Source organism: Carlito syrichta, unplaced genomic scaffold (assembly GCF_000164805.1).
Source record: "Carlito syrichta isolate Samal-C Ts95f unplaced genomic scaffold, Tarsius_syrichta-2.0.1 Scaffold135610, whole genome shotgun sequence".
Taxonomy (NCBI): Eukaryota; Metazoa; Chordata; class Mammalia; order Primates; family Tarsiidae; genus Carlito; species Carlito syrichta.
Window position 1 is genome coordinate 167907 of NW_007079706.1, and position 18957 is coordinate 186863.

The 18957-nt window shown below is 49.2% G+C and overlaps 1 protein-coding gene across 2 annotated transcripts in view; it reads right to left on the minus strand.

The window, feature by feature from the left end:
- The window catches only part of TM9SF4 (transmembrane 9 superfamily member 4), a 31663-nt gene extending 15961 nt beyond the window's left edge, over window positions 1-15702 (minus strand). The window contains exons 1-8 of one of the 2 annotated variants that reach the window (XM_008049443.2): window positions 15585-15702; window positions 11128-11227; window positions 8210-8378; window positions 7982-8111; window positions 6366-6489; window positions 4071-4189; window positions 3866-3977; window positions 2111-2181 (exon numbers count right to left, since the gene is read on the minus strand). In XM_008049443.2, coding sequence (XP_008047634.1) covers window positions 2111-2181; window positions 3866-3977; window positions 4071-4189; window positions 6366-6489; window positions 7982-8111; window positions 8210-8328 — 675 coding nt within the window. In that variant the 5' untranslated portion in view covers window positions 8329-8378; window positions 11128-11227; window positions 15585-15702. Of the gene's footprint in view, window positions 1-2110; window positions 2182-3865; window positions 3978-4070; window positions 4190-6365; window positions 6490-7981; window positions 8112-8209; window positions 8403-11127; window positions 11228-15584 lie in introns of those variants that run through there. The other variant, XM_021708240.1, reaches the window with a different exon arrangement.
- Between the last annotated feature and the right edge of the window lie 3255 nt (window positions 15703-18957).

Sequence of the window (18957 nt, forward strand, 5' to 3'; positions counted from 1 at the left end):
CAAAAAGCAATAAATGTTTATTACAGAAAAAGTTTAAACAGAAAGATATAAAAGATTTATATGCCCACTTAAAGATATCACTGTCTTGATAGATTTTCTTCAGTCTTCTATGCATGTATATATGTATATGTACGTCTTAAACAATGTAATTAGGGTCATACTATGTATTTCATTATTTTTAGTTGATATTTGATTGTAAGCATTACCTCATGTCAATAAATAATCTTTGACATTGTATTTCAAAGCTGTAGTATTTCTAGACCAAGTCTTTGTATTTTTTTTCATCTTTCCTTAGGAAAATTCTAGAAGAATTTCTGTATAAAAGCGAGTTTGTTTTTCGAGTTGGGGGTTTCACTCTGCTGCCCAGGCTGATGTACAGTGGCATGGTCATGGCCCACCATAGCCTTGACCTCCTGGGCTCAGGCAATCCTTCCACCTCAGTCTCCTGCGTAGCTGGGACTACAGGTGTTTACCACCATGCCTGGTTAATATTTTGATATTTTTCTTTTTTTGGGGTAGAGACGAGGTCTTGCCACGTTGCCTAGTCTGGTCTTAAACTCCTGGGCTCAAGCAATCCTCCCATCTCAGCCGCCCAGAGTGCTGAAATTGCAGGTGTGAGCCACTGCACACCGTACCTGGCACACTTTTCAGAAGACTGCCAATTTATATTTCCATGGGTGGTATGGGAAGATGCCTGTCTCACGTTAATCTTGCCAACAAGCTTTGGGCTAGTTGAGGGCTAAGAACTATCTTTTTTTTTTTTTGAGTTGGAGTCTCACTCTGTCGTTCAGGCTAGAGTGCAGTGGCACGCTCATAGCCACCGCAGCCTTAATCTGCTGGGCTCAGGTGATTCTACCGCCTCAGCCTTCCAAGTAGCTGGAACCACAGCCATGTGCCATCATGCCCGGCTGATTTTTTAATTTACTGTAGAGACAAGGTCTCCCTAAGTTGTCCAGGCTGGTTACAACCCCCTGCGCTCAGGCAATCCTCTTGTCTCCGCCTCCCAAAGTGCTGGGATAACAGGCGTGAGCCACTGTGCCTGGTCAGAACTATCTTCTTATGACTGTTTGAACCTGCATTCTTGGGGTCATTCCTGAGGTAAAAACAGTTTTTCACATGCTTATTGTCTATGCGCAGTTTCTTGTCTGTAAATTTCCTAGTTCATCATTACATTAGGTATTTTAGGTTTTTAAAAGAGATTTTATACAAATGCTTTCTACTGTACCACTTTTTTTCAAATTTGTTGCAAATATTGTTTTACCACTTTATTTTTCTATTTTATGTATCTGACATGCAGAATAGTTAAAAAATTTTTGAAGCTGGGTTCGGTGGCTCAGCCTGTAATCCTGCGCCTTTGGGAGGCTGAGGTAAATGGATTGCCTGAGCCCGCGGGTTCGAGACCCACCTGGGCAGTGAGACCTCATCTCTACAATAAATCAAAAAATCAGCTGGGTGTGGTAGCGCTTGTCTGTAATTCTGGCTACTCAGAAGGCTGAGGTGGAAGGATCACTGGAGCCCAGCAGGTGAGGCTGCGGTGGCTGGGAGGGGCCACTGCACTCCAGTCTGGGCAACAGAGTGAGACTCCGACTCAAAAAAAAAAAAAAATTTCTTTTGAATGTCAAATACATCAATCTTTCTGTAACTTCTTCCATTACTCCTTTCTCTGAAATGAGAAAGCCCCATCCTCATCACTTTGGGCAAGTTCAATTTTTCCCCTCCCTTTCAGTATTTTTCTTTTTTCTTTTTGAGAAAGCAGTATTTATTGAGAGGACAGAAAAGTTCCCTCAGTGGAGGGGATCCAAAGGGGTTTCCCTATTTTTCTTTTTTTTTAAACTTTTTTTAGGGACAGGGTCTCATTATGTTGCCCAGGCTGGTCTCAAACTCCTGGTCTCAAGCTATCCTTCTGCCTTGGCCTCCCAAAGTGGTGGGATTACAGGCATGAGCCATCACGCCTAATGTCCTTCTCAGTATTTTTGAGGTTTCCCCTGTGAATGATCACATGCACATGTACACACACACACACACACCCCTCCTCTCTGGTAGGCCCCGAGCCCTACGCTAGACTACCCTCCCTCTCCAAGTCCCTCCCTCCCCAGCCAAGACCTCGTACAATGTCATCCTCCTTGTTATAGTTGGCGATGTCCTTCCGGAGGGTCCGAATGATAATCATGCTCAGGATGCCTGAAACAGACGGGGTGAGGAGGAGGAGCTGGCGAAACCACCACCTTCTGTGCTCCGTGCCCTCCTGGACTTGGTGCTTCCAGCTGTGTAACAGCTGCCATGGGTGGCTTGTGGCAACAGGATGCAGCCTCCTCAAGTCCTCTTCTGGGCAGAGCTCCACTCCAGCCACTCAGGGAAGAGTGCCAGAGGGTCACTCTCAGGGGAGGAAGAAGGGAAAGGGGCTGCTGGGTAGCTGGCAGCAGCCACAGGACCCAGTCTTTCATTCCAGGGAGAAAAGCATCCCAGCTCTCTCGAGGTGAGGGCCTACTGACTTCCAGAGTCAACTCCTTCAGGCTAGCCTCTCCCTCTATCTCTGGTTATCCGCTGCGTTTAGTTATCAGTTCACAGCCCCATCACCTCACCTCCACACCTCTGCTCTGGCTATTCACTTGCCCAGAATGTCCCATCATGCCATGCTGAACTCCTACTTATGCTTCACAACTCCCCTGGTATCTGCACTGCTCAACACCCCAAACTATACAGAGATGCTCCCTGCTAACACCATTTGTACTTCTCTGTTCTCTCTCTAGGCAACAATGAGGTGGCCAAGAAAATGGGGTGTATGACCCTGAGCTCACGTAGCGTTTTTCCACTTAGCTCATGGGGCCCCAAGGCCCGAGATATTTTAAAGTGTGTAAAACAGCAGCTGGTCACTTGGTAACTGTTTAAGAAACAGTAGCCAGCTCTCACTTCTCATTTGATACTGAAACTGTCAGTGTCATTCTGCTTCTGCCCACCACCCTCTTGCCTCCTGATCTCCTGCCAAGCTCATCTCACTGCAGGGCCATGACTTCACTGGCAGTCCCTCCTCAGGTCTCTGAATGATGGCTCCTCCTATTTTCAGAGATTTCCCCAAAGTAGCCTTCACACTTGCCCTGGCTGTCATATATCTGGTCATCCTGTTATCAGCTTAATAGCACTCATCACTGTCTGGAACTCCACTACCTACTTGCTTTTTTGTTTTCCCCATCACTGGAATACAGACTCTGAGAGGGCAGAGGCTGGGTGGGCTGGCTTACCACCAAATCCCCAACACCGGGCATAGATTCTGGCACAGAATGAGCAACAACAAAGTCTTATTGAATTAATCAATGAATGTGTGCATGAATGGGTATATCTGTCTTCCACTAGTGAGCTCTCCAGAGTTGTAGAGCTCTCTAGAAACTGAGCGAGAACTTGTTTCCCTATGTACACCGGACACCTAGCAGAGCCCTGATGTCTGGGCTTTTTTTTCTTTTTTTTTTGAGTCAGATCTCATTCTGTTGCTCAGACTGGAGTGCAGTGGCACACTCATGGCTTACCGAAGCCTTGAACTACTGGTCCCAGGGGATCCTTCCACCTCAGCCTCCCGAGTAGCTGGGTCTAAAAGTGTATAACACCACACCTGGTTAATTTTTGGATTTTTTTTTAGAAATGAGGGCTTGCTATGTTGCCAAGGCTGGTCTTGAATGCCTGGAGTCAAATGATCCTCCCATCCAGTCTCCCCAAGTGCTGGGATGACAGGCATGAGCTGCTGCGTCTGGCCTCATGTCCTATTTTTGACTCACACTGGCCTGAGAACACCAGACGTCCCTCATGGTGATGTACCGCCCAGACCCTCAATCCCCACTTGTCATCTCCACCCATCAGCCCCCAGACCTCTCACCTGACAGGAAAAAGACCACCACGACAGAGTTAATGATGGAAAACCAGTGGATCTGCACGTCACTCATGGTCAGGTAGGTGTCCCAGCGCGAGGCCCATTTGATATCGCTTTCCTGGCAGGTGCGAGGAAGCACTTGGATCAGAGTCAGCCTTCTGCCCAAGAGCCCCTCATCCCCTCACCACCCAGGAGCTCCAGCCTTCCTCACCTCCCAGTGCACGGAGTAGGTGAAGTATAGCTGGTTCTCCTTGGCAGGGTCGATCTCTTGGGGTGAGGAGCTGGAGCCCTCGGGCAGGGTGCAGGAGCCCTTCTCATCCACTCTGAGGTCTGAGAGAGACAGAGACTCGGTCAGCTCCTGCAGTGACCAGGGCCACTACCAAGGGCTGTTCCAGGGGTGCCCCTGAGGCTTCCTGCTGTACTCAGCCTACAGGTCAGAGTGGAGGTTGGGAGCCCAGTGGGCTACAGTGGGTTTTAAGAATTATGTTCCAGCCGGGCTCGGTGGCTCAGGCTGTAATCCCATGCCTTTGGGAGGCTGAGGTGAGTGGATTGCCTGAGCCTGCGGGTTTGAGACCTGCCTGGGCAGCGAGACCTCATCTCTACAATAAATCCAAAAAAAAAATCAGCTGGGCGTGGTAGCACATGCCTGTAATTCCGGCTACTTGGAAGGCTGAGGTGGAAGGATCGCCAGAGCCCAGGAGGCGAGGCTGCGGTAGCCGAAAGTGGCCACTGCACTCCAGTCTGGGCGACCGAGTGAGACTCTAACTCAAAAAAAAAGAATTATATTCCCTGGAGCCCTGACCTTGGGGGCTGCAGAGAGGGGGTGGGACAGGAGGATGAGAGATGGAGCTGGGGGAGGATGTGAGCATGAGACTCCCTCCTTTTTTTTTTTTTCTGGAGATAGGGTCTCACTCTGTCACCCAGGCTGGAGCACAGTGGTGTGATCATGGCTCACTGCAGCCTCAAACTCTTGGGTTCACGCAATTCTCTCGCCTCAGCCTCCAGAGTAGTTGGGTTCACAGGCATGTACCACTACACCTGGCTAATTTTTTGATTTTCTTGTAGAGACGGGGGTCTTCTTATGTTGCCCAGGCTGGTCTTGAACTCCTGGCCTCAAGTGATTCTCCCAAAGTGCTGAGATTACAGGTGTGAGCCACTAGGCCCAGCCCCTTCACTCAATTCAAACATTCACTCCCTCATTCAGTCAGTCCCATTCAACACACAACACAATGGTCCCACGATGTTCACTCATTGGTTTAGTCCATCCCCAAAGCCCCTGCACTTTGTAATCCAATCACTGAGATGATCTCTCTCTTCACTTACTCATTTGTTTACCTGTCATCTGGCTATTCATCAAACTAACAGACCAAGTACGTGCCAGGTACTATGCTGAGTGCTGGAGACAAATATGGTGGGAACAAGAGACAGAGACTCCAGCTCGAAAAGCCAGTGGGGTAGAAGATGACTCAAGACAATCACACATAAACACAGTACTGTGCTCCGAACACTCGCAGCAGGAGATGCAGTGTGGCGAGCTTAGAGTACAGGGTCTGTGCTTGGGACTTGTGTAGATTTTGTTTGAAAATCAGGTTCCACAGCTTTTTTTTTTTTCTTTGAGTCAGAGTCTCACTCTGTCGCCCAGGCTGGTGTGCAGTGGCATGCTCACTGTAGCCTCAACCTGCTGGGCTCAGGCAATCCTTCTGGCTCAGTCTTCAAGGTAGCTGGAACTACAGGCATGAGCCACCATGTCTGGCTAATTTTTTGATTTACTGTGGAGACAAGGTCTCGCCATGTTGCCCAGGCTGGTCTCGAACCGGTGGGCTTAGGCAATCCTCTTGCCTCAGCCTCCCAAAGTGGCTGGGGTTACAGGCGTTTAGTCATCCCCCCTGGATTTCACAGCTTAAAAAAAAACCCCAGAAGGCCACCACCATAGACAAAAGGCAGGCCTGTGCTTCAGTAAAAAGCATGCATGGTGATCGAGGGGTTGACAGGTAAAGCCTGTCCCAGGCAGCCCTACAGGATTGGTTGGGCTCTCAAACTCCTGATAAGTGTTGACTCTGGGCAGGTTTTGGTCTATGCTAATCACACAGAGGCAGAGAAACAAAGAAACTCACTGCCCACAACTCTGTCTGGACCGTTGCCCCTCTGCTTCAGCCCAGGGTGAGCGGGCTGGTTCCTGTGAGGCCCAACGAAGTGCCAACTTGCAGCTCGGTTCAGGCAACTCTCATCTCTCTAAGTCTCTGTTTCCTCATCTGTAATCGCCACACACCTCCTGGTGCTGCCGCTGAGGGTACACTCATCAGGTGCCCAGTCGGCAACCCAGATGTCAGCTCTCCCCTTACCTCTACCTTCTCTAATGGGAATACTGGGACCCTACCTTGGCTGGAACCCTACGCCACACCCGAGCCCATCAGCCAGCTCAGGAGTGAGAAGCATGAGAAATCCTGGGTGTGGAAGTCAGGCCCCTCCAGCCCTGCCCCTCTAATCATCATACCTCCCCACTCACCCTCCAGCCTGATGCTCTGGGGAATCACCTCGAAGCGGACGACACGGTATGTGTGCTCCTGGTCCTCTTCCATGTCCTCCCGATGGTAGTAAAGGATAAACGAGAGGTGATTGTGCAGGTAGATCTAAAATAGAGCAACAGAAAGAACAAGACGGCTAGAAGCCAAGAAATAACCAGAAACCCACTCAGGAAGACCACCAGGTTATCAGGTACCTCTCTTCGTTTAGTATGCCTGGTTGTACCAATCTTCCAAATACTCTTCTCATCACTACACTCCTCTGCTTGGAAACTCCCAAGAGCTCTCTGGGGCTTATCAGATAAAAGCCCAATTTTCTTAGCCTGGTATTCAAGGTCTTTTACCATCTAACCCTGATACACCTGGTTATTATCTTCTAAGTCACATTACTTTACCTGGCCACCCAGCACTCTGTACTCCCATGAACAGTCCCTACCCTGCATCTCTGTTTATGGCACTCACTCCAACTAGAAAGCCATCCCCAGCTTCACTCAGCAAAAGGCGACCTATTTTTCAAAGCCCACCTCCTTGTGACAACCTGAGTGCACACCGAGCTCCCACTGAACTCCTCGGGCACTGACAATCAGTAGAAGGCAAATGGACCTTAAGATTCAGGGCCTCAGCTGGGCACAATGGCTCATGCCTGTAATCCCAGCACTTTGGAAGGCAGAGGCAAGAGGACTGCCTGAGCCCATGGGCTCGAGACCAGCCTGAGAAACCTGGTGAGACCTTGACTCAGCAATAAATCAAAAACTTAGTTGGGCATGGTGGAGCATGCCTATAGTTCCAGCAACTTGGAAGGTTGAGGCAGAAGGATCACCTGAGTCCAGCAGGTCAAGGCTGCAGTGGCTGTGAGCATGCCAATGCACTCTAGCCTGAGTGACAGAGCAAGACACCAACTCAAAAAAAAAAAAAAGATTCCGAGTCTGACACTGTCAATTATCTTCATTGTTAGGACACAAACCTTTTGAAGACAGGGGTTGTTTCTCAAAAGAAATGTTTCTTTTATTCCCTAAGTAATATATGTCCAGTTTAGAAAGTCAGAAAGGTAAGTCAAGAGAATGATGGTTCTAAATGTTGTCATTATCAGTCTATTCTCAGGGGCTGTGCTGTGAAGTCCTCACACAGATGATCAAATTTACTCTGAATAACATCCCCAGAGGGCAGCTATTATCATCATAGACACTTTACAGCTAAGAAATCACAGGGTCAAGGTCACTCAGACACCGGTAAGCACCAGTAAGTGGCAGAGGCAAGACTTAAACCCAGGGAGCCTATGCGTCTTGGCCACTACTCAGCCCTCTCTCTTACAGACTGATGAAGTTCCAGGTTTTGTTTTTTAAATCCTATAAAAATGGAAGCTGACATTTTAGGGACTTTGCCTTCACCTCCTTGTGGCATTTACCAGGGCCTTATCCAGAGCACTCAGAAACTGAACAGACTGTCATTCCCAGGGACGCGGAAAAACTGCCTTGGCTGATCCCCACCATTCCTGTGCTATGGGCCTAGAGCTGAATGTCTCCCTCTTCTCAGGGCCCCAAGTGCTGGTGACTTGTGAGGCACGGCTCCCCAGCCCTGTGAGCACAACAAAGACACTCACCTTGTTGACATCTGTGAAGCCGAGCCGGTAGCCATGTTCAAACTGCACATCCTTTTCCTTCTTTTTGTCTTCGCTGTCTCGGTTGGAGTAGAGCTCCAGCCGGGTGGCCACAGGCAGGTTGTCGGCAATGCTGGAACCCAAGGCCTGCTCAGTCCCCCTGGACTGCCTTTCCTGTTAGCACCCTCCCAGTGTGAAAGCGAGGCCAGCAGGGAGCAGAGGACAACTTACAGGTGGACATAGTAGTCTTCTGTGATCCGCTCTGCCACCAGTCGGCTCTGCTCCACAGTCAGGGTCATTGGATTATTGGACCGGCTGCACAGAACTTCACACTTCTTCTCGCTGTTCATGAGAACCTGGAAAGGGGTGTTGACAATCCGGTCCCCTCTCAGCACCTCTCCTGCCATAAGAGAGACAGATGGAGCTCAGAGCTTCCGCCTTGAGGTTGCTGAGGTCACAGAGTCACAGAGAACACAGGACTGCAAGGCAGAATGGACTTCCAAGGACTTCAGCAGTGCCCCAGCCTGGCAATCAACACCCTTCCCTATCCATTCAGGCCCAGCTCACCCTCACCTGTCACCTTCCTCCTCTGTACTCTCGTGCCACCAGACCCCAAAGTGCTCATCAAACTATACTCTTCCAAACATCATACCCCTCCATGCCTCTGGGCCTCAGGCACTTCCTCGGCCTGGAGTGCCATTCCCTGGCCCATGCGTCTGGCTGCAAGCTCAGCTTCCACTCCTCTCTAGGAAGCCCTTCCTGGCTCCTTCAGAAAGGCGAGTCACTCCCTCCTCTGACCTCCCTCTGTGTGGAGGCAGCACTGGGCAGTGCAGAGAGAAGGGTCTGACTCCAGACTGCCTGCTACTGATCCTGCCTCTGCCACTCACTTGCCTGGCAGTCTTGGTAAGTCACTCAGTCTCACAGGGCCTCAAAGTCCTCATCCGTAACATGGGATAATAATAGCATCTACCTCATGGGTTATGATGAGAAATAAAGTAGTTAACCTGAGTACAGCACCGGGCAGAGAGTGGGTGGGCCGCAGCTATCTCTATCCTCAGCACCTCATAGACGTCAGGGATGCTACCTGGGGCACTGTGCTGATTGGTTTCTGTTTCCAGATCCCCTCCTGCCTAGGAGTACTTTAGGGGCAAACTGCTCCTATTTATCTCTTCAGATCCTGGTTCAGGTAGGGAGGTGGGGTGACATCCAGCACGATAAAAACACCTTTTGACAGGATGAAGCAGCATGCTTTGTGTGTGCCTGCTGCCTCACAGTAACCTGCTGCCAGATGTCAGCAGGTTGACAGGTGCTGAGCAGTTAGGGACTGTCACTAAACCCAATGGGGCTTTCATGCTGAGCAGCTCAACAACTGATCCGATTCTACTGTGATAATGTGAAACTGGGGCAAGACGAAGGAGCCTGACTGCAGCCCACAGGAAGGACTAACACTTCCATTCACATCTGGTCTAACACTTGTCCACAGCAAGACAATGCTTGACAAACCCCCTACTTAGTCGTCAAGACATTCATTCATAAACACATCCTGGGTACTGGCTATGTGCTGGGCTCTGAAGACACAGTGGAACAACATACTCAGAGAGCTTACAGTCAAGTGGGAAGACAGACTTTGACTGAATATTCAGCAGAGCAAGAGTATATGACATAACCTGCTAGAGACATAGGGGAGTTGGTTTAGGCAAGTTTCTGTAAGGAAGTGGCACTTGAAGAGAGCACTAAAGGGAGAGAGAAGTTAACTAGACCAAGAGATGGGGCAAGAAGGGACAGTATGTGCAAAGGCCCCTTGAGGGTAGGGAAGCTGTAAACCTGAGAGGCCTGTGTGGCTATAATGCAGACAGCTCAGGACAGTGACTCGGATGAGCTGAAGAGATGGCCAAGGGAGGTAGACTTCAGGGCCTGTGGGCCACACATAGTTGGATCCTCATCTAGAAAGCAGCAAGGGCCAATGAAGATTAGGGGAAGACGTTATCTGAGCCTGGCTACAGAAAGGTCCCTCTGGCTGTCTTGTGAAGAAAACGGAGGCTGCATGGAACTGGCTGGCACACCGTGAGTGATGCTGGAGGCCAGAGTAAAGGGAGGTAAGGGTGGAGGAGAGTCTGGGAGCCCTGTGCTGACTGGATGGACGCAGGGGTGAGTGAGGAGTGGTGCATGTCAGGAAGATGCTGAGGTTTCTACCACCAGGTTCCAGGTAGGAAATAGAGCAGTAATGTAGATCAAAGGCACTTTCAGTTTTGGTATCTCAAGCGGGCAGATGGATGTCAAGATTTACGGTGAGAGGAGAGGCCAGAGCAGAAATGACCTGTGAGCTATGGGTACACAGTGGCCAGCAGCGGGACCATGAGCTGCCCCGCTGTAGGGGCTAGCACTGGAAAGTGGTGCTCTGAGTGTGGATGAGGCACCATGGTGTAGTGGAAGGGGAAGCAGGGGAAGAGGGGCCTGGACGAAGGCCTCCTTCCCCTCTGCCCTGTTGGAAAGTCTGGCAACGCGAGCCTGCAAAACCCAGGGCTGGAGTGCCCGGGGATGGGCAAGGACACAGCAGGACGTCTCTAGAACCCACTGCTGAAAGGGCATTTTACAGGTGACAGAGCTGAGAAGACAGGGATAGAGTTGCAGTTGTAGTAATGCTGAACTCCTGGGCTCGGTCCTCTACACCCTGTCCTATTGCCTACTTCTCCAGTCACAGGGTCCTGCTCGAGGAGAGGGACTATAGAGAGAGGAACAGGGCCACAAGTCAAGTAGGGTGGTGTCACTTCTTGAGGTTTAGAAATTAAAATTAAACCACGGAAGAGGATATACTGGGTGGGAATGGCTCATTTCCAACACAAGAGAGGAGGAGACAGCTAGAGTCCAGGCAAAGCTGGTCTGAGTAGAAGCCGAAGTTTCAACTCTGGAGACTGACTATATGGACCAAAGTCCACTTAGCCACCAACTGACAATGTAACCAGAGGCAGGGCACCTAACTTGCAAAATAGGAGTCAACACAGCGACTATGCCCAGGCTGCTGAGAGGATGAAACAAGCAAGCAGGTAGAGGAGTGTCTGGCATACAGCAAGGTCAACTACTAGCACAGTTGTACAGATCATGCTGCATTCCTCCTGGGGACAGGTTGACAGCAGTGTGAGAGAACTTACCCAGATTCTCTGCCTTGTAGGTGATTTTTCTGGGCTGGCAGAAGGGCAGTGAGTAGTATTCGTAAGGGAGCTGGGTTCGGGAGCTGGTGAGCTTCACAGCCTGAAGGGAGAAAGAGCCTGCTGTTCTACCGTCCAAGAGAAACCAAGACGACTGTTTCAGTGATTTCCTCATCCACACACCCTTAGTTCTACCAGGCAAACGCGTTATAGCAGGCACGACCATGGTCTACATACATTTACTGTACTGCCTGCAATTCTAAATTAATTCACATTTCATTAGACTGCATTACAGATTTAGTTTAAAAATCACAACCAAATCCAATATATAATGAGAGTCTTAAGAACGCTGCTATCGCCAGGCTCGGTGGCTCAGCCTGTAATCCCGCGCCTTTGGGAGGCTGAGGTGAGTGGATTGCCTGAGCCCGCGGGTTCGAGACCCGCCTGGGCAGGCGAGACCTCATCTCTACAATAAATCAAAAATTAGCCAGGCGTGGTAGCGTGCGCCTGTAGTTCCAGCTTGGAAGGCTGAGGCGGAAGGATCGCCGGAGTCCAGCCGGTCGGGGCTGCAGTGGCTGGGAGCGGCCACTCCACTTGAGTCTGGGCGACAGAGTGAGACTCCAACTCAAAAAAAAAGAACGCTGCTATCATCTGACACAATAATTTCACTTTTTTGCATTTTTCCTAAGGAAATCACTCTAAATGAGAAAAAAATGTTAGAAACAGCCTCGAGCTTGCTGCTTTTTCTTCCCTCCCCGTGCATATCCAGCTGCTCCTCACATCAGCTCTCAGCTCTCAGTCGCTCACCTGGAGTCCTTCTCTAACTAGCAGATCTGAAGAATGCTCGAAAGTTCTCAACTCCCACACTGTTTCCTTCATAGCATGTCTGATAAAATGTAATTATTATTATTTCCTTAAATCAGGTTCCACCAACTAGAATCTAAGACTTAAGCTCCCTGAAAGCAAGGCCCATATGTGACTTGGTCACCTGTAACCCCTGTGCCTTAGAGCTAGGCACAAAGTAGGTGCTCATTAAGTGTTTGCTGAATGAAAGAAGGAAAAATGAAAAACAACCAAAACCTTCTACAATGAGAAATTGCTCAATAAGCTATTATATAGTCATCCAAATACATGCTGTAAAGCCATTAAAAATAAAGTTTAGAGCCAGGCTCAGTGGCTCAGCCTGTAATCCCGCACTTTGGGAGGCCGAGGTGAGTGAATTGCCTGAGCCCGCGGGTTCAAGACCCGCCTGGGCAACTTGGTGAGACCTCATCTCCACAATAAATCAAAAATTAGCTGGGCGTGGTAGCGTGCGCCTGTAGTTCCGGCTACTTGGAAGGCTGAGGCAGAAGGATCACCAGAGCCCAGCAGGTCGAGGCTGCAGTGGCCGGGAGCATGCCACTGTACTCCAGTCTGGGCGACAGAGTGATACTCCAACTCAAAAAAATAAAAAATAAAAAATAAAGTTTAGGGCCGGGCATGGTGGCTCACACCTGTAATCCCAGCACTTTGGGAGGCCAAGGTGAGAGAATTGCCTGAGTCCACGAGTTTGAGACCAGCCTGGGCAACTTAGTGAGACCTCATCTCTACAATAAATCAAAAAATTAGCCGGGCATGGTGGCACGTGCCTGTAGTTCCAGCTACTTGGAAGGCTGAGGTGGAAGGATTGCCTGAGCCCAGCTGGTTGAGGCTGCAGTGGCCATGAGTTTGCCACTGCACTCCAGCCTGGGCGATAAGAGTGACACTCCAACTTTTAAGAAAAAAAAGTTTAATGGAGAATTCGGAAGCAAAATAAACAAACAAAGCAAAAAAAAACAAAAAAAAAAGAGCCGGGCTCGGTGGCTCAGCCTGTAATCCCGCGCCTTTGGGAGGTTGAGGTGAGTGGATTGCCTGAGCCCGCGGGTTTAAGACCGGCTTGGGCAGCGAGACCTCATCTCTACAATAAATTAAAAAAACAGCCAGACGTGGTAGCACATGCCTGTAATTCTGGCTACTTGGAAGGCTGAGGCGGAAGGATCGCCAAAGCCCAGCGGGTCGAGGCTGCGGTGGCCGGGAGCGGCCACTGCACTCCAGTCTGGGCGACAGAGTGAGACTCCAACTCAAAAAAAGAAAGGAAAAAAAAGTCAAAATAATAATTAAAAAAAAAAAAAAAAGGTTTAAGACAATGAAGGAGGAGGCCAGTGGCTCACACCTATGAGACCATCACTTTGGGAGGCTGAGGTGGAAGGATTGCTTGAGGTCAGGAGTTCAAGAGCAGCCTGGGCGACATAGCGAGACCTTGTCTCTACAAAGAAACTTTAAAAATTAGCCATGAGTGGTGGCGCATATCTGTAGTCCCAGCAACTTGGGTGGCTGAGGCAGAGGGATTGTCTGAGTCTGTGAGGTCAAGGCTGTGGTGAGCCGGGACAGTCCCCCTGTACTCTACACTAAGCCTGGGCAACAGAGTGAGACTCTGACTCAAAAACAAAAACAAAACAAAGACAATGAAGGAGAATGTTTAGGAAATGATACAAGCACACAGAATCTAGGTCTGGAAATGGCAGCAGTCCCAGGAAACCCCCAAACTACAGAAAAAATATAGCCCATGAAAATGTCAAAAAAATAACATCTTAATCTAAATGCAACAAAAATTATCTTTACTTTTTTTTTTTTAAACAGAGCCAAGGTCTCACTATGTTGCCCAGGCCGGCATCCAACTCCTGCACTCAAGTGAGCCTCCTGCCTTGACCTCCCAAAGTTCTGGAACTACAGGCATGAGCCACTACACTCAGTCCATATCTTTACTATTTAAGAACTAATAACCATTCCTTATACACCATCTAAAAGTATAAATAATTTTTAGAACCCAAGTCTATAACCCTTATTTAAAACTCTTGCTTTGAAATTAGGAGTTTTCTGGATTTTGAAGGGCAATGTGGTATTCCTGCCAGAGTTTTTGAAACATTCCCTGGCTAGGTCTGGACTAGTACCTCATATTCAACGACTATTTCTACAGAGACATGCAGAAGTAGTCATGCTAGGTAGGATTAATAAAGTACACAGGCCAGGCATGGTGGCTCACACCTGTAATCCCAGTACTTGGGAAGGTCAAGGCAGGAGGATCGCGTGAGTCCGGGAGCTGGAGACCAGCCTAGGCAACAGAGTGAGACCTCATCTCTACAAAAAATAGAAAAAATTAGCTGGACATGGTGGCATACTCCTATAATCCCAGCTACTTGGGAGGCTGAGGTGGAAGGATCATCCGACTCCAGAAGGTTGAGTCTGGTAAGCTGTGATTGTGCCACTGCACTCCAGCCTGGGTGACAGAGTAAGACCCTGATTTTAATAATAACAATAATAATACATTAAAAAATAAAAGTATCTAAACAGCTTCGTGCTCAGTTCAGAACAACTCTTGCCTCCAATGAACTGAGGAAAAACTTTTCAGGTTTGAGAGTTTTCTGGAGGTCAGACTGAGGAGATTAAAAACCTCTATTAAGCATTTCATGAACTGCTTGAGGAAAAATGGCCATAAAGTTATTGTCTGTGATAACAATTTTGTGTTTCTTAGCACACACTCTCCGGACAATCACTGCAAAAGATAAATCCCACCTTCATGCTTTTCCCTCCCCCTCTCTCCCCACTCCTGGTTCCGCCTTCACATCCTCAGCCAGGCAGGACTGGAAGCCACAGCAGCCCTGCTCTGGAGGGAGCTCATGGCAGCAGCAGTGGAAAGAGGGTGCTGCACGGCTAAGAGACACGGTCTGAACTAATCCTAGGTCTTCTTTGCTCTGTGTCCCTAGGTGTGCTGACTTGCTTTCCTGGCCTCAGTTTCCTCGTCTGTAAAGTGTAGGTAAAATCTGTAAAACATATAGAATTAGCCCCAGAGGACTCTTGGGGGCATCTTGAGCTAAGCTATGCATTAATGCCTTGCATGCAAATCATCCTCAATAAATGCTATTTTTAGGATTGCTTCTTCAAGCTGCAAGTCTGACTGCCAAGGAAGAGAGACGCTCACAATGTAGGAACACCGTGAGCAGATGCTGTGAGCTATGCAGAGAAACCTGGAACAGAGAGGCGGATGGAGCTGATGAAAGGGGGAGCAGCGAGGTCAAAGAGATGCACAGCAAGAGAAGATGCAGGAAAGATGAATACAAACATACGAGAGACAGAGAATGCTCAAGAGCAAAAGTGAGGGGAGGGACAGAGGTATGCATGAACACAGGCATACCCAGAGACACAGCCTGGCATGGGGAGAGAACCCAGAGTCAGAGGCACAAGGAGAGAAGGATAACAAGGCAGAGTGTCTGGGATGTGGGGCTCCCATGGGCACTCCACTTCCAGCCTGTGAGGCTTCTCTCCCCAGGGTACTTGGCACCACTCTCTGTTCTCTGCAGTCTGGAATGGACACGACCAGCTCACCATAGTTCTCTACCCAGGCTCCTAGCACAGAGGCATCAACAGTCCAGGAACACACTTACCTTGATTTCTACAGGGTTGTTCTGGTGGAAGTTGATTGGTGCGACCCCAGGAACATAGAAGGCGCTTGTTTCACACGTGAGAGAGAAAAGCAGCAGGGACCATGGCAACCAACCCTGCTCAGAAGAGAGGTCACAGTTGGGATGGGGGAGATGTGACATCCCCCAGGGCAGTCAAGTCATACTAACTTTATGTCTCTTTAGCTGACTCTATCACGCCCCAGCAGATGCCTGAGGACCTCGTAAATGTTGCCTCCCACATGCCCCCAAGAGTGCCACAAGACGGCAACTCTGCACTTCCAGGAATGAACCACAAAATGAGTCATCTGGACAAAAGGGGTGTCACAGAGGAGCCACACTGCCCTATTTCCCCACTTCTGGGTCAATATTTTTTTTTGAGTCAGGATCTCACTCTGTCACCCAGGCTGGAGTACAGTGGTACGATCATGGTGCACCACAGCCTCCACCTCCTGGGCTCAGGCAATCCTTCAACTGCAGCCTCCAGAATAGCTGGGACTATAGGTGTACACCACCGTGTCCAGTTAATTTTTTCATTATTTTGGTAGAGACGAGGTCTCCCTGTATTGCCCAGACTGGTCTTGAACTCCTGGGCTCAAGCAACCCTCCCGCCTCAGCTTCCCAGAGTGCTGGGATTATGGTGTGGCCCACTGCACCCGGCCTGGGTCAGCATTCTTTTAAACATTTCACAGTGTATCACTCCCCAGTATAGCTAGCGGGAAATAAAACTCCCCAGCGTTCCACTAATTTCCATTTTTCTTCACAGCCACAGGCTACTTTGTCAGAAAGCTCCTGTGTTACTAATATATGTTCCCATCAGCTTCTCCCCGACTGTGCAGGCCTCTCACCACCTCCACTCTCCTCCTCACTCTGCTCCAGCAACACAGACCTCTTTGCTACCCCTTGACAAGGGCCTTCATTTTTACTGTTCCTCCTGCTCGAATGCCTTTCCCACAGATACCTGCATGCTCGTCCTTTCCTTATTTTGTTCGGGTCTCTCTCAACTGTAACTTCCTCAGAGAAGCTGTCAGGACCGTCCTATCTAAAGAGCAGCCTCAGGGCTCTCTTACCACCACTTCTCCGGCCCCTCTCTCTCTTCATGAATTCATCTACTCGACACGCACGATATGTATTTATCTGTGTCCCCCCTGCTTGAATGTGATCTTTGTGGGTGCAGCACCATGAACGGTAACTGGCACAGAAGGCAGTGAACAGCTGCACGCAGGGCAGTCACCTAGGAGTCAAAGGCAGAAAGAGCAAGCCTGACCTCAAGAAATCCCACCTCAGCAAAACATGCCTCCTTCTTCACTCGTCCTTCAAAAGAACTAGAAGCTTGCCCGAGGCTCCCCCTCCCGCCTGCTCTGAACAGGGCATTTTGCCTCGTCTGCGCGTTTCTACACCTGCCTTCTTGCTCCCCGCTTTCATTATACGTCAAAGGCTTATTCCCTCCCCCGGGACACTGGCCGTAGCCTCCTGACCATGTTGTCTCCCAGTTCCTTCAGCCATCAAGTCCCATTCCCACACACATAGACGAGCCTTTCTGAAACTGCTCTACGGGACATCAGAACCGCTGAGAGGCTTACCAAAAATGCGGGCTCACCTATACTTCTACCTGAACTACAAACTGTGGGGGGGGGGGAAGGCTTCAGAAATTTAAGGTTCTGAGTGTACTTTTTGCAGACACAGCTTGTTCAAAGTCTTTTTTTTTTTTGAGTTGGAGTCTGGAGTGCAGTGGCACACTCCCGGCCACCGTAGTCTTGACCTGATGGGCTCCGGTGATCCTTCCGCCTCAGCCTTCCAAGGAGCCAGAACTACAGGTGCATGCTACCACGCCCGGCTAATTTTTGATTTATTGTAGAGACAAGGTCTCACCAAGTTGCCCAGGTGGGTCTTGAACACGCGGGCTCAGGCAATCCACTCGCCTCAGCTGATCAAAGTCTTGAAAGCAATATGTTCATGGAGTTTCCCTCTGACTTATTGTGAATGTTTGTAAGTATCTGTCAGCTGATGTTCAGTAGGAAATAACAGTCTGACCCCAATAAAGACTGGGACAAGGGCTAAGACAGGTGCATCGTGGTTGGTATCAAGAGGTCAGCAGAATAGGAGTGAGAGCCAGTGAGAGCGAGGAAAATACTTCAAAGACACAAGACTAGAAGGTAGAAATGGTTTCATGGGAAGAAGTCTGTAGAGGAACACAGTGATCTTCCTCCTTGTCCTTTTAAACAAGAATTTTATTTTTAAATATATTTAGATGTGTAGAAGAGTTGCAAAGACACTACAGAGCATTCCTATGTGCTCGTCACTCAGTTTTTCACAACGTTAACATCTTACAACCACGGGTGACTTTTAAAAAATAACTATCTTTAAAAGTTTAGCCACCTGAGACCCAGTCCCCACCACTATACAATATGTCCATGTAATGAATATGCATGTGTACCCCCAAATCTAAAATAAAAAAATTTTTAAAGTTTTTTAAAAAGTAAAATATAAGCTGGGCTCGGTGGCTCAGCCTGTAATCCCGCATCTTTGGGAGGCTGAGGTGAGTGGATTGCCTGAGCTCGCAGGTTCGAGACCCGCCTGGGAAGCAAGACCTCATCTCTACAATAAATTAAAAAAAAAAAACCAGCTGGGCATGGTAGCGTATGCCTGTAATTCCAGCTACTTGGAAGGCTAAGGCGGAAGAATCGCCGGAGCCCAGCAGGTCGAGGCTGCGGTGGCTGGGAGCGGCCACTGCACTCCAGTCTGGGCGACAGAGTGAGGCTCCAACTCAAAAAAAAAAAAAGTAAAATATATACAGTAAATAGGCCAGGTGTGGTGGCTCACGCCTGTAATCCCAGCATTTTGGGAGGATGAGGCAGAAGGATTGCCTGAGCTCAGGTGTTTGAGACCAGCCTGGGCTACTTGGTGAGAATTCATCGCTACTATAAATCAAAAAATTAGCCAGGCATGGTGGTGCATGCCTGTAAGTCTGGCTACTTGGAAGGCTGAGGCAGAAGGATCACTTGAGCCCAGCAGGTTGAGGCTGCGGAGACCGTGAGAGTATCACTTCACTCCAGCCTGGGTGACAGAATGAGACTCCGACTCAAAAATGATTAACAATAATTATCATTATTTTTATATTGGGCTGGGTGTGATGGCTCATGCCTGTAATGCCAGCACTTTGGGAGGCAGAGGCTAGAGGATTGCCTAACCTCAGGGGTTTGAGACTAGCCTGAGTAATTTGGCAAGACCTCGTCTCCATAATAGGTCAGAAAACTAGCCAGGAGGTGTTATGCTTATTTCCTCCCCTGGGACACTGGCTGTAGCCAGCTACTTGGAAGGCTGAGGTGGAAGGATCACCTGAGCCCAGCAGGTCGTG